Source organism: Buceros rhinoceros, unplaced genomic scaffold (assembly GCF_000710305.1).
Source record: "Buceros rhinoceros silvestris isolate BGI_N320 unplaced genomic scaffold, ASM71030v1 scaffold9040, whole genome shotgun sequence".
NCBI classification, from domain to species: Eukaryota; Metazoa; Chordata; class Aves; order Bucerotiformes; family Bucerotidae; genus Buceros; species Buceros rhinoceros.
The window spans coordinates 1-13,244 of record NW_010388991.1 but is presented as its reverse complement, the minus strand read 5'-3'; the positions used below and the strand labels follow the sequence as shown (position 1 = coordinate 13,244).

General features: G+C 38.2%; 1 protein-coding gene across 2 annotated transcripts in view; it reads right to left on the bottom strand.

Annotated features, from left to right (window-relative positions):
• LOC104490102 (kelch-like protein 13) overlaps positions 1-12,850 on the bottom strand; it is a 34,373-nt gene extending 21,523 nt beyond the window's left edge. Inside the window, exon 1 of one of the 2 annotated variants that reach the window (XM_010132357.1) lies at positions 12,771-12,850. In XM_010132357.1, the coding sequence (XP_010130659.1) occupies positions 12,771-12,850 (80 nt within the window). Of the gene's footprint in view, positions 1-12,154; positions 12,371-12,770 lie in introns of those variants that run through there. The other variant, XM_010132349.1, reaches the window with a different exon arrangement.
• Positions 12,851-13,244: the final 394 nt, after the last annotated feature.

Sequence of the window (13,244 nt, the reverse complement as noted above, 5' to 3'; positions counted from 1 at the left end):
TCTTCTGCAGTAGAGATTTTCACTCCTTCTCTTTGCTGTTATGTATGTACAGGAACTTGCACACACAAATTTAGAAATTGCAAGCTTCCACACTATAAAAACCCACCAGAATATAAATGCCACAGTTTTAGTCTCAAACATTAACTCGTCTGCATACAACTTCAAAAGAATAAACTTAAAGATAAGCACATTATATTATTTTTATATTGGTTTTTGCTTTTGTCATGGTTTGAACGCAGGATAGCTTTATATCTAAACCATGACCAAAAAATTCTGATTTTGTTTTGGGTTTTTTTGTGGGTTTGGTTTGGTTTTTTGGTGGGTTTTTTTTCGTTTGTTTTTTTTTTTAATATACTATCTTTTTTACCTGCAGCTTAAGTGTTTCAGGAGGTCAAGCACACTCTTCCATTATGCAGAAAGTGACATTCAGGAGCCTGTTTTGGCAGAAGTTTCTTTGCAAGTCAGCAATAAGACCTGGCAAAAGCACGCTGATGCCCTGAATCCCAGCCTTGTGACTTTCACCGAGATGGAAAGAGCACTCCCGGTGCAACCAGAAATTAGGAGTCTGCCACTGCCTTTGTACCAGTTCCAGCATTTATGCTCACGCAACAAGAGAAACCCATTTTTGTTGTACAAAGTGAAAACACAACAGCTCTTACATACTGTGCTGACACCGATACACAAAGAAACCAAAATCACTACAGGCAAAAGCAAAACCCTAGCACTAGATCACACACAATGAGGGCAATTTAGAACAATCCTGCAGATGAATTTTGAACTGTTCAGAATATACCTTCCATTTGGGAGGCTGTAAAGTGAATATTCAGAAATAACTCTGCCATTCACCTCCAGAACAGATGGGTAACGTGCTTTATATCCAACTGGATTCTCAACCAACACACAGTAAGTACATCTGTCTTGTTTAGACACTTACAAAGGTGTTATTTACATTCATTAACATAGGTCTGCTAAGCACTATAATTAATGAGACAATAATGAATGTAAACTTATTTATTTTACTTTATTGTAAGTACAGTATATCACAATTAAGCACAGTACCAAAAAAGAAAGCCAATTCATTTTCTAATTGATTTTATTGTTCTGATCAATGGGAACCATTAACTAAGTGCAGCAGTAACATTTTTAACCAGGGTTAAAAAAAAAAAATTGGAAACAGCTAAAACTACAATAACACGTAATGATAATCCACAACAAGCTGCTCTAAATGTGGATATTAACAGCACCTTCAATGCATGCACTTAGTCTGCAGAGGGTTGAACATTATAGCGTTAAGAACAAGGGAATGTTGGAGTTCAATGTGAAATGAAAATTAACGTTGTAATAGCACAGCAGAGGAGCTGCCTGACTCTAGCCTCTGGGAAGCAGCGGCTCACAGGTCAGAGAAAGGCACTGGAGGTTAATTAGTTGCTATCACAGAATAAGCTAACAGAACTCTCTTTCTAACCTTATGTTGCTGCTTTAAAGTATAGCATAGGGGTTTTATGGCTCCTGTAACCACATGTGCTTTTCTCGTGAACCCAAGTTAATCCTCCAAGTACTTCCAACTGATATGATAGCAGGGATAAAATATGGAGTGTGCATTACGTGGATATTAATTGTGTATCTGAATTTCCTAAATTCCTGTCAGTTTTGAAGGAAGATAGTTTTGCTTTTTACCATTAAAAAAAGATTTAAAGGTAAGCTTTTTGGACAAGATTGCCCACTAGATTCGCTTCCATTATTTTCTCTCTAAAGACATTATTTTCAATCCTGCCATCTACTAAAAGGTACCTGAATACCCTCTTTGACAATCTGTGCAATTAGCAATAACTTGAGAACTAGAAAGAGCATAAAACAAACGTTAAGCTATGAAAAATAATACCACCATGGTTTAAGAGCCTTGCCAGCTAATGTGAAGAAGCAGCTGCACTGACTTACTGGGTTTGCAGTTTGGTTTGTTTTTTTTTCATAGTGCAGGCAAAGGAAAACCATAGCTAAGCACCATCCCCATGGAGAAAAAGTTAAAAATGGAACAACTCCGTAGTATTATTTAACATTTCACTGATTTGAAAGATAGTGGCTTTTAAGCGCTAGTCAGGTATACCCCTACATCTTGTCACAACACAGGACAAAAATACAGTGAGGTAATAATCAGAACATTCGACTCTTGTTAATGAAAAGAAGACTGGAAGGTGCAAATCATCTCAACAGGTCTTCATGAGTTTCTAGGTTTAACTGCTGCCACCTGCACACAGAACTGGCACCAGTAAAGAGCCAGACTGGGCTCAGTTTGTCAGAGGAAACTAAGCATGCGATTTGTAAACACACAGACTGACCAAAGTGTTTACAGGGCCTCTGCCCACTGGCTGCTCCCGGTTCTCCGTGCAATCTCTTCAAATTAAATGCAGTGAATTATGAAACTGTGAACTGATGTCAAAGGAGAAACAGAAATACATATGTACAATATATGCTTCTGTACGGCACTACCCCCCTGACCAGACACCGGATACGAGACCCTATAGTCAGACCCAGAACCTGGCCCTTATTCACTCAGCCCTTAGCTGAAGGCTTGCTGAGAAACTCGTCTGTCCACACCTCTAGCATAACTGACTCTGTACCTTCCTTCGAAATATGCTTTAGGTACTGGAACTTTCCAGAAAATACTGATGACTTTTTTTGAACTGGCTGGAGTTACAACATGATTCACAGAGGCAAATTGCTTTCTAAAGCACTAAGCAAATATCAATCTGTTAAAACAGCCCAGAGGCACCCAGGTGACCCAAGATAAGCAGGGATCTGTGGAAACAACGACACATTTTTACTCCCAGATAAAATATTCAAATTATGAGGTTGTCACTGGGTATAGCGCTCAGTAGCAGAAATAAACCAATATTCTGCTATAATGTTTTCTTCAGAAGTAGTTGAAGTCATTCTGATGCAACAGAAACGAGGCAACAATGAACGTTATTGGGGATTTGTTCATTTACATCAGTAAACCATTGATCTGTTTGAAATTGTCAGAGCATAGTGCACAGTCTTTGAAAACAAAGCAAGGAGATCAGCCTACAGCTACAGATATTTTGGAGTGCATGTTCTCCGATTTATTTAAAACCCACAGACTTTACATAACTCAGTAGAAGCTTGCCAAAGCCATATTGGCCAGACGGTGAATTCCTAATTTGGTGAAGCTCAATAGCTTGCTTTTGAAAGGATTATAACCTTATTTTCTCTGTCAAATTACTGTTCAATGAACCATGACTGCAAGTGTTCTGGTCACTGGTAAATGACATCTTCAGCAATCACTCCTGGCATGTACATCTACTCTGGTATTTATCAGCAAACATAGAACCAGGTTTCAATTTCATATTAAGATATTCTTATTACAAGGCAAAGCTTTACTATTTTATGATCTATCCAAAAATCTGGTATATTAGAGGGCTATCCTATACATGCATGTATGTAGTTATACATAGACACACATGTATGCATGTATTTAGCTAATGAACCTATTAAAAGATCAGTGAAATACATTGAAACTTTAATATACATCTGATATAGAGTAATTCTTTACTCTGTATACATAATCTGCCAAAAAGTATTTTAGTATGCTTAGTCTGCCAAAAAATAATTTTAGTATTGACTATCTTACTGTCTTCCCATTACAATGTTCTGGCTTCATGAGTAATGAATTTAGGAATTCCCCAACAAATTATATGGCCACCTAGGAGCTCAATAAGCATAACTCATATGGCAGCATTGTATAAAAGAAAATCTCATAATGCTGCCATTAAGAAGTTCAAATATTAATATAATATTGATGAACAAATTATACAATCACAGTATTCCACATTTCCTCCATGCCATATAATTTCAGGAATTCCTTTATTCTGGCAAAAAGGTTACTTCTACACTGGTCCTCCCCTATAACAACAGCTCACCTTTTTGTATTATTTTTTAACAGGAGTTTCTAACCTAATTCTTTCGTGGTATCAGTATCCCAGTAAAACTAGCCAGTTTTATAATTTGTTAATGGTTTCTTATTATAAAAACACAGCAAAAGTTTCTATAGGAAATGCAAGTTTACATATTAAAATAGATACATGACTCCAGCTAGAAGAGAAAACAAAGATAAAAGATTATTTTTGTTTTGACAGAGTGACAGAGCAAGTTAACTCCTCTCTGAACAGACCAACCAACATGTTCAAACTTCAGTTCTTTGTTTGGGGTGTACAGGTACTGACAGCGGCTGCTGCTAAAGCTCTGAAAGCGAGAGGAACACAAGAGCAGCACAGGAAGGCAGACACCGAATCAGTGTGGCTGCATCACCTTCACGACAGGAGCAGGAATCAGGCCTTCATTTCCTTTCTTACTCTGACCACTAGCCCCATGCTAGCAGTTTCAGAAGTCACTGGTTTTACTGAACAGTTTGAAGGCTCTTAATATTTTTAAGAGATGAACTACTAGATGAAATATTTTTAATAGATGAACTAGAGGCTGATAATGTAACCAGAAACACTGTGCATTTATCAGGTTACTGTATTTCTTAAAACCCTTTCGATACCTTGTCTTGAAAAGGGCCACCATAACCACGAGTTTACAAACCTTCACCTCAAGGGAATTAATGTTATGGATGCAATTTTCAAAAGTAGCTACAGCAGGTAGCGCAGAACACTGCTCACCTTAGGCAATGTTCTGATGTTTATATTTGAATATCTCACTTTTTACTCCTGACCTTGTCTACAGATTAGAAAGACAGCAGTTAACAGCAGAACAGTCAAACATTTGTTTAGTAATTTGATACACACTCCTGTAAATCTCCACTGCAGGGGAAAGGCAAAAATTAAAGTTTACTGTTTCTTAAATTAAAAAACACATAGATGTTCTTACACCCGTTATCCACCTTTCCTCTAAACTAAGGGTGCTCTGTAAAAAGAGAGCAGAAAACCAAGCTCCATATAGCAGAGCAAACCAGTGAGAAGTGGCAATTTACTTTGAAAAGGCTCTGGCCGGGGGCAGGAGGAGAGGAGGATATAGGTCTTCCGACCACCCAAAGGAGCAGAGAACAACCAAGATCAGTTCTGGACCAAATGGGCAAGCAGCGACAGGCGGCTCGCCAACTCTGCCTGCTGCTTGGACACAGTTACAGCGTAAGATGCTGATTGCACTGACAGTTTAAGAAGATACCTAAAGGGGAAATTTAGTACCAAAGCAATGTAGCTCAAGCAGCTCCGCAAGGACAATCACCAAAGGTAGCAAGGCCACGAGGGGAACAAGATACACAAACTACCTTGAAAGACAGAGACAATGAAATTGTTCAACCAGAGTCAGGCTCAAGGTAACCTGTGTGAACTATTGTAGAAGCAAAGTTTTGAACACTAGTGCACAAATGCCAAGCCTTTAACCTTTTTTTTTTTTTTAATCAGTCAAGAAGTTTCTTTGGCCTTCAACACACAATCACCATCTTGACAAAAAGTTTCTGCCCAGGGTCACAAGCCCACAATATCATCAGAAATGATGACGGCTACTAGAAACTCGGATTATTCAAGATGCAACCACTGCTCCAAACACCACTGGATCTGGGTGGAACAGAGGACAACACAGAAATAAGGATATTCCCAATATTACTTGAACCTTTTTGTATCACTTTCTAATAAAGACAAAGGACAAAATTAGGCAGACGAGGACTGAGCAACATCAGCTGTGTCAGTATGATTTTCCGAGGACAGACCCACAGAACATTCTCCTCACAATTCCTTCTTAAACTACTAAACTATCAGAGGTCTCAGCCTGTTTGCAGCATAATTACAGCCCACTGGTTAATTCAAATTTGTTTTCCACAGAAACAAAGCAATATTTGGCTTAGTCTGTGCTATAAAGCTCTTGTTTTTAACAGTATTTAGTCTCTCTGGGAGCCTTAGTATCACATCCACATTTATCCATTTGACAAAGGGTTTACATTCATTGAGCCATTTGTAGCTTAAATTTGCAGACTCAGATTGTTTAATGATGCTAAATCAGAAATGGCAAAGCAAATATACATGCTTTGGAGCTTTTCTACAGAAGCTAAAGAGCTTCACTTTGACATTCTGAAAGGTAAAACACTACAGTCACTCAGAGGTTTCAGAGCTTAGGCTGGACCAACACCGCGTATCCCATCCTCTGTCCTCTCAACAGAAGTGTTCGATAGGCAAGTCATAGCCTTAGCTAGGCAGCTTACTCCTCCCTGGGCATCACAAAACACTTCAGCTTTTTGTATGCACCAGAGGATTACAGTTCTACCTGATGTGTCTTTAAAGTTAGTTTTCATACACACAGAAACTGTTAAGTTTGCAGAACGGTTCCTTAGAGACAAAAGCCTGTCTATGTCTAAGGTGGCACCTGCACATGCCAGTTTTGATCGCAGAATATACATCCCGCTGTATTCCTCTAACAGGTTTAGGAACAACTCCTTTCCAGAGTGTTGGGGTTTTTTTTCTCCTGTATACTGTACAGAGTAATTTTGATAGCTTAAAAGCCAGCAAGAAAAGCAAACAAGATTCTGACATTAGGGTTTGGTAATTAACCCCTCCTCTTCCTGCTGCCCAGGCCTGCTCTACCGTTCCTCTTGCTTTGTCACTTCTCACAGTTGCTTTAGCGTTTCTTTATTACAATCTCCTGAGGATAATGTAAGGGCACATTAATTACCTTAAACTGCAAAATACTTCTCCTCTACGTGACAGCAAGTTTAAATCTAAGCATGTCAGTTAACAGTTGTGGGTGACTTGTCCATCTCACAAGAAAAAAAAACAAAACACATTTTTGAAACCATCTCAGCCACTGTTGGACAAAATATTGCAGCAATAATACAGGTGTGCACTTCCACTTTAGTGTTACAGCCACACATTATTACGCTACAATTCCCACTATTACCATTTACAACAAGTGACTATTATTTTAAAACCCCAATATTCACCAAGTTCTTTATGGAACTCTATAGGCATCTCCATCCAAACTTCAACAGCAAATACCTCATAACACTAGAAAAGCCAAGGGGTAGAAAGTGATTGGACAACAAGATTTTTCCCACGATAAAAGGAAATAACGGCAAAAATTACAAACTGGCAGAACTGACATTTTGGCAGAATAGAATGAGTAACACATTCAAGACAATTCCATAAAGATGCTTGTCACAACATAATGTTGATATTGCAAAATCATACTACATAAGGAGGAAAACATAATTTTGAGGACCCGTAAGCCATGGCATCACCTATAATGGTCTGCCCAGAAAAACCACTAGCACTGGGAAGGTTAATGACAACCAGGTTTGGGGTTTTTTGGTTTGTTTTTTTTTTTTTTTTAAAACATCATTTTTTCCCCATTTATTACTGCAATGAAATTACACATTTCAAATTTAGAATTGAAATACTTAAAAAGCTAAAGTAAGATCAAAAGGCACAAATGAGAATTCTGTACACAGAATTGCTGGGATTAAAAGCAGTCTTCTTTCTGTACGAGATAAATCCCTTCTATTGCTCATCCACCCAGTTCATCCATTTGCATGCATTATCAGACTACTTTAAAAAATATTCGGGATGACCTGCACATGGACTTTCTACATGTTGCAATTTGAACTATGTAGGAAGTAATTGCTTAAAATGGAAATGTTGCCAAAAAGACAGGAAAGTCTGTCTTGGTGTGAATACCACGTAGTCTGTCAAATGCTCAAGAGCCCAACAAGAAGGTTTATTTATTAAAACTGATCAGTGAAGACAGTAGGGACACATAGGGTGGTCTCGCAAAAGAAACTAATACAGATGGTCTGATGAATTATGTATATACACCTTTTCCCACATTTCATTGTACAGCATAAACTAAGATCTCATTGTAGAGCAAATCCGAGATTTGAAAGAAGACACAAAAGCATTAACCTATATAACCTATATAAGCAGCTAAAACTAACGCTGATTGCTCCAGAGTATTAAGACTTTATTCTACTTTTCTGCACAGTAACTGATTTTTATTACTGAAAAGCATTTCCTATCGGACAAATTTCACAACCACATGACTGGATAGACAGACTGCGTTGCAAACCCCTGATAGCAATATATGTGAAATATCGCATTTATTTCTCCTAACATTAGTCAGTTATCTATGAAGACATATGCAAAGAATAATTTCCATTTAAAATACTAACATGCTATTCCATGAAGAAGGACAGAAAGCACTAAGTTTACACACAGATTATTTGGTGTTAAGATTTTTTTAACTTATTTTTAAACACAGCACAATGGAGACTAAAAACACTTAACTGAACATTTAACTTTTCAGAAAACAGCTAACAAATCATTCTCAAGTGACATAAGCTTATAGAATAAGCCTAGAATAATTTTCAAAAATACGACGACAGTCCTATGTCATGGTATTTCCGAAAACAGGTTTTTTGCGTTACTGAGATCTTTGTAGATGTCCATCACAGTACTTTAATCTCCAGACTTTCCACAAACATTTCTTCCACTTGTGTTAATGGAACATGTGCACAACTTCGGAAAACAATATGAATAATGTTGCTGGTGTGAATAAGAAGGAATTCTCCTCTTAGTTCTCAACATATGAGATGACATGACCCGTGAACAATAATTGGGACGCATATTCATTTACATGGGATAATATTCATTTACACCTCAAAGCTGCTACATACAACCCAATTCTGAGCCGTTCTTCACCCTCTCTGAAGTAGTGCTTCAATTCTTCACGTTTTGCTTATGCCAGTTACGGGGTTATTTTGGTTGGTGGGGGCTTTTTTAACAAGTGGTCATCTATACACAGCTACAATGCCAAAGAATATAACTTTTCCAATCCAGTATTATTCACTCTGTCCTACCCTCTGATTCACTTGCTGAAACTGCTCACCTGCCCACATAATGTATTAAGTCACCTAGGTCTGTCCCCACATAGTCAACACAACCACAAATATGAATATGATTTCATTAGCAGAGCAGAAACTTGCTGTAACAGCTTTCACACTCGTTTTGACAACAGGAATCTATATTCTGAACACCACCACACAAAATGTCATGAGAATCCATGTAAAGCAGCATGACAAAGGCACGTGCATGCACACACATCTGCACATTCTTAACTCAAGCACCCATCCAGGCTACATTACACCTGTGTTCACGTGCCAGTGCTATCCAATTTTCCTGATGCAATGTCACAGCATCTCTCCAACACCCTGGGGGGAAGCCCAAGTTACTCTCGACAGCTTCTGCCAGGAGCCAGGGGATGCCTCCATTCCCCTTCAGAGGGACCTGTCACTCTCCGTATAACATAAAGGGTTGACTCTTAAAATCAGGATATCCTGAAAATATCCCTAATAACTAACTGGCAGTAAACAAAACCACCACCCAAGAGACAGCAATTCACTGCTGCTCCTTCCCATTGCCAGGAAAGCAGTACCAGACCCAGCAAAACCAGCAGCCTTCCCAGTAACAGAACCACATCCTCACCTACAAAGTCATCAGCTCAGCTTTGGTAGGTCCTTAATTTCATATACCATCTGGCTGTGGAGAACTCTATAGGATGAGCTCTTTCTACTCATTCCCCACCTCGGGAACTATCGCAAACTTTGCTAGCAGAGACTGCACAGCTTGCAAGACAGTTAACTGGTTTACGGTGGTATTTTACACACCTGCTTCATCCCAGAAGCCAAACATGCTTGTAACCACCAGTTTTGGCATTGCGATACAGGGAAGCTAAGGAAGAGTTCAGGTATTGGGTACACAGACCAAATAAAACACTAATAACATCTGTGTCCTCACAGTCAGTTTAAGCTCTAGATAAGTTACTTCTAAATCATAAGCAGGAAGAAGCTTTTAAAGTTAAGGTCAACTTTATTAGAAAAACCTCAAAAATTGGAATTTCGAGCACTTAAAATAATCACATTTAAAACCTCCCTACTTTACATTCCAAATTACACTATAAACCCATTTTATAAGATTAAGACATCAAGTATTAAAGGGATTAAGAGCTCAGTTTTACTCTTGTATACTCTGGATCCAAAATATCAAGTATGGAAGTGTTCGTCTGTCATTTCAAGAGTTCTATGGTCATTTATTTTACATCGACGTATGTTCCATTTCATACGCCACTTATTCCTGAATCTTGTCCTCAAAACATAAGCCTTTTGCCAGTGTTACAAGTACTACTTACGCAAAAACTTATAAATATCAATGTGAAAAACATTAGGTCATGTAAAATATTAGCAGATTCACTGTAATCTCTGCAATGAAGATAATGAATTCCATCACCTATTTTACTGGTCAACCTAAATGATACGGTTGTTTGTATCAGTTGATATATACTGCCTGACCAGATAGGTGCCATTTTGCAATGTTTCAGTCATTCTTTATTATAAAGTATATGAATAATTTAACATTACACTTGAGAGTCCTGCTAATGTTAGGACTAGGACTGCATGACAGTGAAGAAACATCTCCATAAACACTGGCATACACTGACTCATAATAAAAAGATGATTAAGGCTGCTGATCACATCTTTCTTATGCTCCAGAAAAGCTCAGCATCATGTAGTTAAGCACGATCACTAAACCTGTTCACACACTGAGATAATCAGCCACATGACCCCCATCATAAAAGTCAGAGCATACAGAACTAGAATAGCAATTTAAAGGTGACACACAAAAGAAATACTCAGTTTCTGCAGCAGATCGGTAAGACTAATTTCTGATTTTTCTTGCATTCAATAAGTAGTATCTTTTAAAAAACAAAAGCATAACCTACAACACTAAAGACATGGTTTCCCTGACATAGGTTTCAAAAGCCTTACAACTCTAATCACAATACTTGCTTTGTATTTAGTAATATTTTTAAAAAACTCGTAAGTAGCAATTTATTGGAAATAGTTTATATTCTGGTATGCTTAAGCATATTTAACACATCCAGTGAGTGAAAAGGCTGAAGCACTTCCATGAAAATTAATCTTTAATTGGAGCGCGCACAGGACAGGCTCTACACAGCCAGGTTAGCTCCTCACACCCCACGCTTTCTGACCGAGAACAATAGTGACCCCGCATACTGCATTGTATTGTTTCAGCTCCACCGCTTATCAAGGCAATTCTCAGCAACGACCAAAAAAGAACTCATTTAGAGGACCTGTAAATACCTATCTCTAACAGCACATCCCTACCACAGCTGAAGCAAAAGCCTATCTGCAAGACGACAATGCAAGCTTAGAATACTGATATTACAGGTATAGGCTGGAATACTACTGGAACGTAACAATCTTTGTAGTAATTTCCAGAGAGGGTAGTCACCTACACTGCTACGTAAAGCATTTGAAAGCAACTCTTACTCATTTGGAAAGAACTGCTTCCTTACATACAGGCAGAAGCAATTCAGTACTCTATGCATAGTTTTATTTCACAGAAGGAAAAAAAGCCACCTGTATATGCTAACACAGAACTCAGAGCAACTAAAGGCGAACAAAAGCTCCAGCAAGATTTGGTAAGACAAAGGCATATTGTTTCCACATATTTTAAAATACTCTTGTATGTGAAGGTACTTTACATGGGAAAACTGCATAACTACATAGGTATTCAGATATGAACCATTTCTGGTTTAAGCTTTTATTGTCACTTTGTAAAAAGGCATTCAATTTGTATTAAGGTTGAGACTTTCAAAAAATAAAACATGACCAAAGCAGGATGATTTCTTTTATACAAGAACTTACACAGAAGTGCAGTACAATAGAGCAGGTGCTTTAATGTTTAATTTCCAGGAGTAACAGTCAGGAGGAGGAAATGTTAGCACATATACTACAAAGAAAGCCTGCCTCGAAGCTTAACTTCTCCATTTAAAATCAGCTGTACAAATTAACAGCAACATGAACTTTTCAAATGAACATATACAATATCATTACGAGTATGGGGTAATCTGCACAATTTCTCTACATTTCAACAAAGAGGGAAAGACTCGACACAACATCCATTATGAAACATCCAGGATAAAAAAAAAAAAAAATCGGGAGGTTCTACATTAGAAAACAAGGTAAAATTCTGAATCCCAATGTCATTTAATATATAACAGGGTATTTTGCCACAGGGTAGTCTCACAAAAGCAATCCCACCTTATTATCCTCATTTCTCTCACTTACATGTATGCTGGAGAAAGTGGCGATGACCTGGATGTTTTAAGCACAGGAACTGGGAATTTCCAGATAGCAGGAGAGCTCGTTTTCCATTTCAATGGCATGTTGTCACCACGGTACTACAATAACAGTAAACAGCGTTTCCATAACAGACTACCAACTAGGACTTCCATTCCACACACTACTGACACAGCAGTGGCTGCTGCTAAGAACAAGGAAATGAGTCTGCCAATGCCCTTAAACCGATGCTTCCAATCTGTAAAACAGGGCTGCAAGGCATCTCCTTTTAAATCCTGCTGTCCCCTAAAGCAATATGATGATTCTATCCTTCTAACTCAACAATAGTGCCACCTCGTTAGGGAAGCGCTGACTGCAGTATATGTTAAAAAAAAAAAAGAGACTGCACTGTGCACATGAGCACAATGCAGCTTTATCAAATAAAGCAGCTAATTTTTAAATAACTGTTTCTGATGTTATTGTTCTACCTTAACAGGGACACTGCAGCACTGTACTATATTCTCTTCCTATTAACCTCACTTCTGACCAATGGAAGCAGAAAAAAAAAAAAAAAAAAAAAAAAAAAAAAAAAAGATGGGTTTCATATGAAAATGAAACAACATACCTACTCAGAATACACTTGTCATCCTCTGAACATTCTTCTTTTGAGCTGCAACAATACAAATGGGATATAAATCTCAGCATAGCCTTAGGCCACGGCCAATAGAGATCAGGGACTAAATTCAGCAGCCTGTTTTCCTCCTGTGCAAGCTCTGGCCAAACAATACAAGAATGCCATTATGAAAAAAGCCCATTGCAAAAATCAGTCCTTCTAATCCATAGCTAGGAAGGCAAAATAAAGCAGAAATCGCTGCAGGTTTCTGCATGCTCTTCTAATAGCTTCTGATTCAGGATGCTCTCATTTTCCTATTCTCATTTCCAAGGAGGACGAGCAAAGTCTCATGCATTTTACAACATGCTATGGGAACGCAAATACCACTCTGTCTTCCGCGGTAGAGAAGCAGAGTGTAGCACGCTGTTAATAGCAGCCTTTGTAGGGATGCTATCAACAATCTAATTCTCAACGCCCACCCCCCCC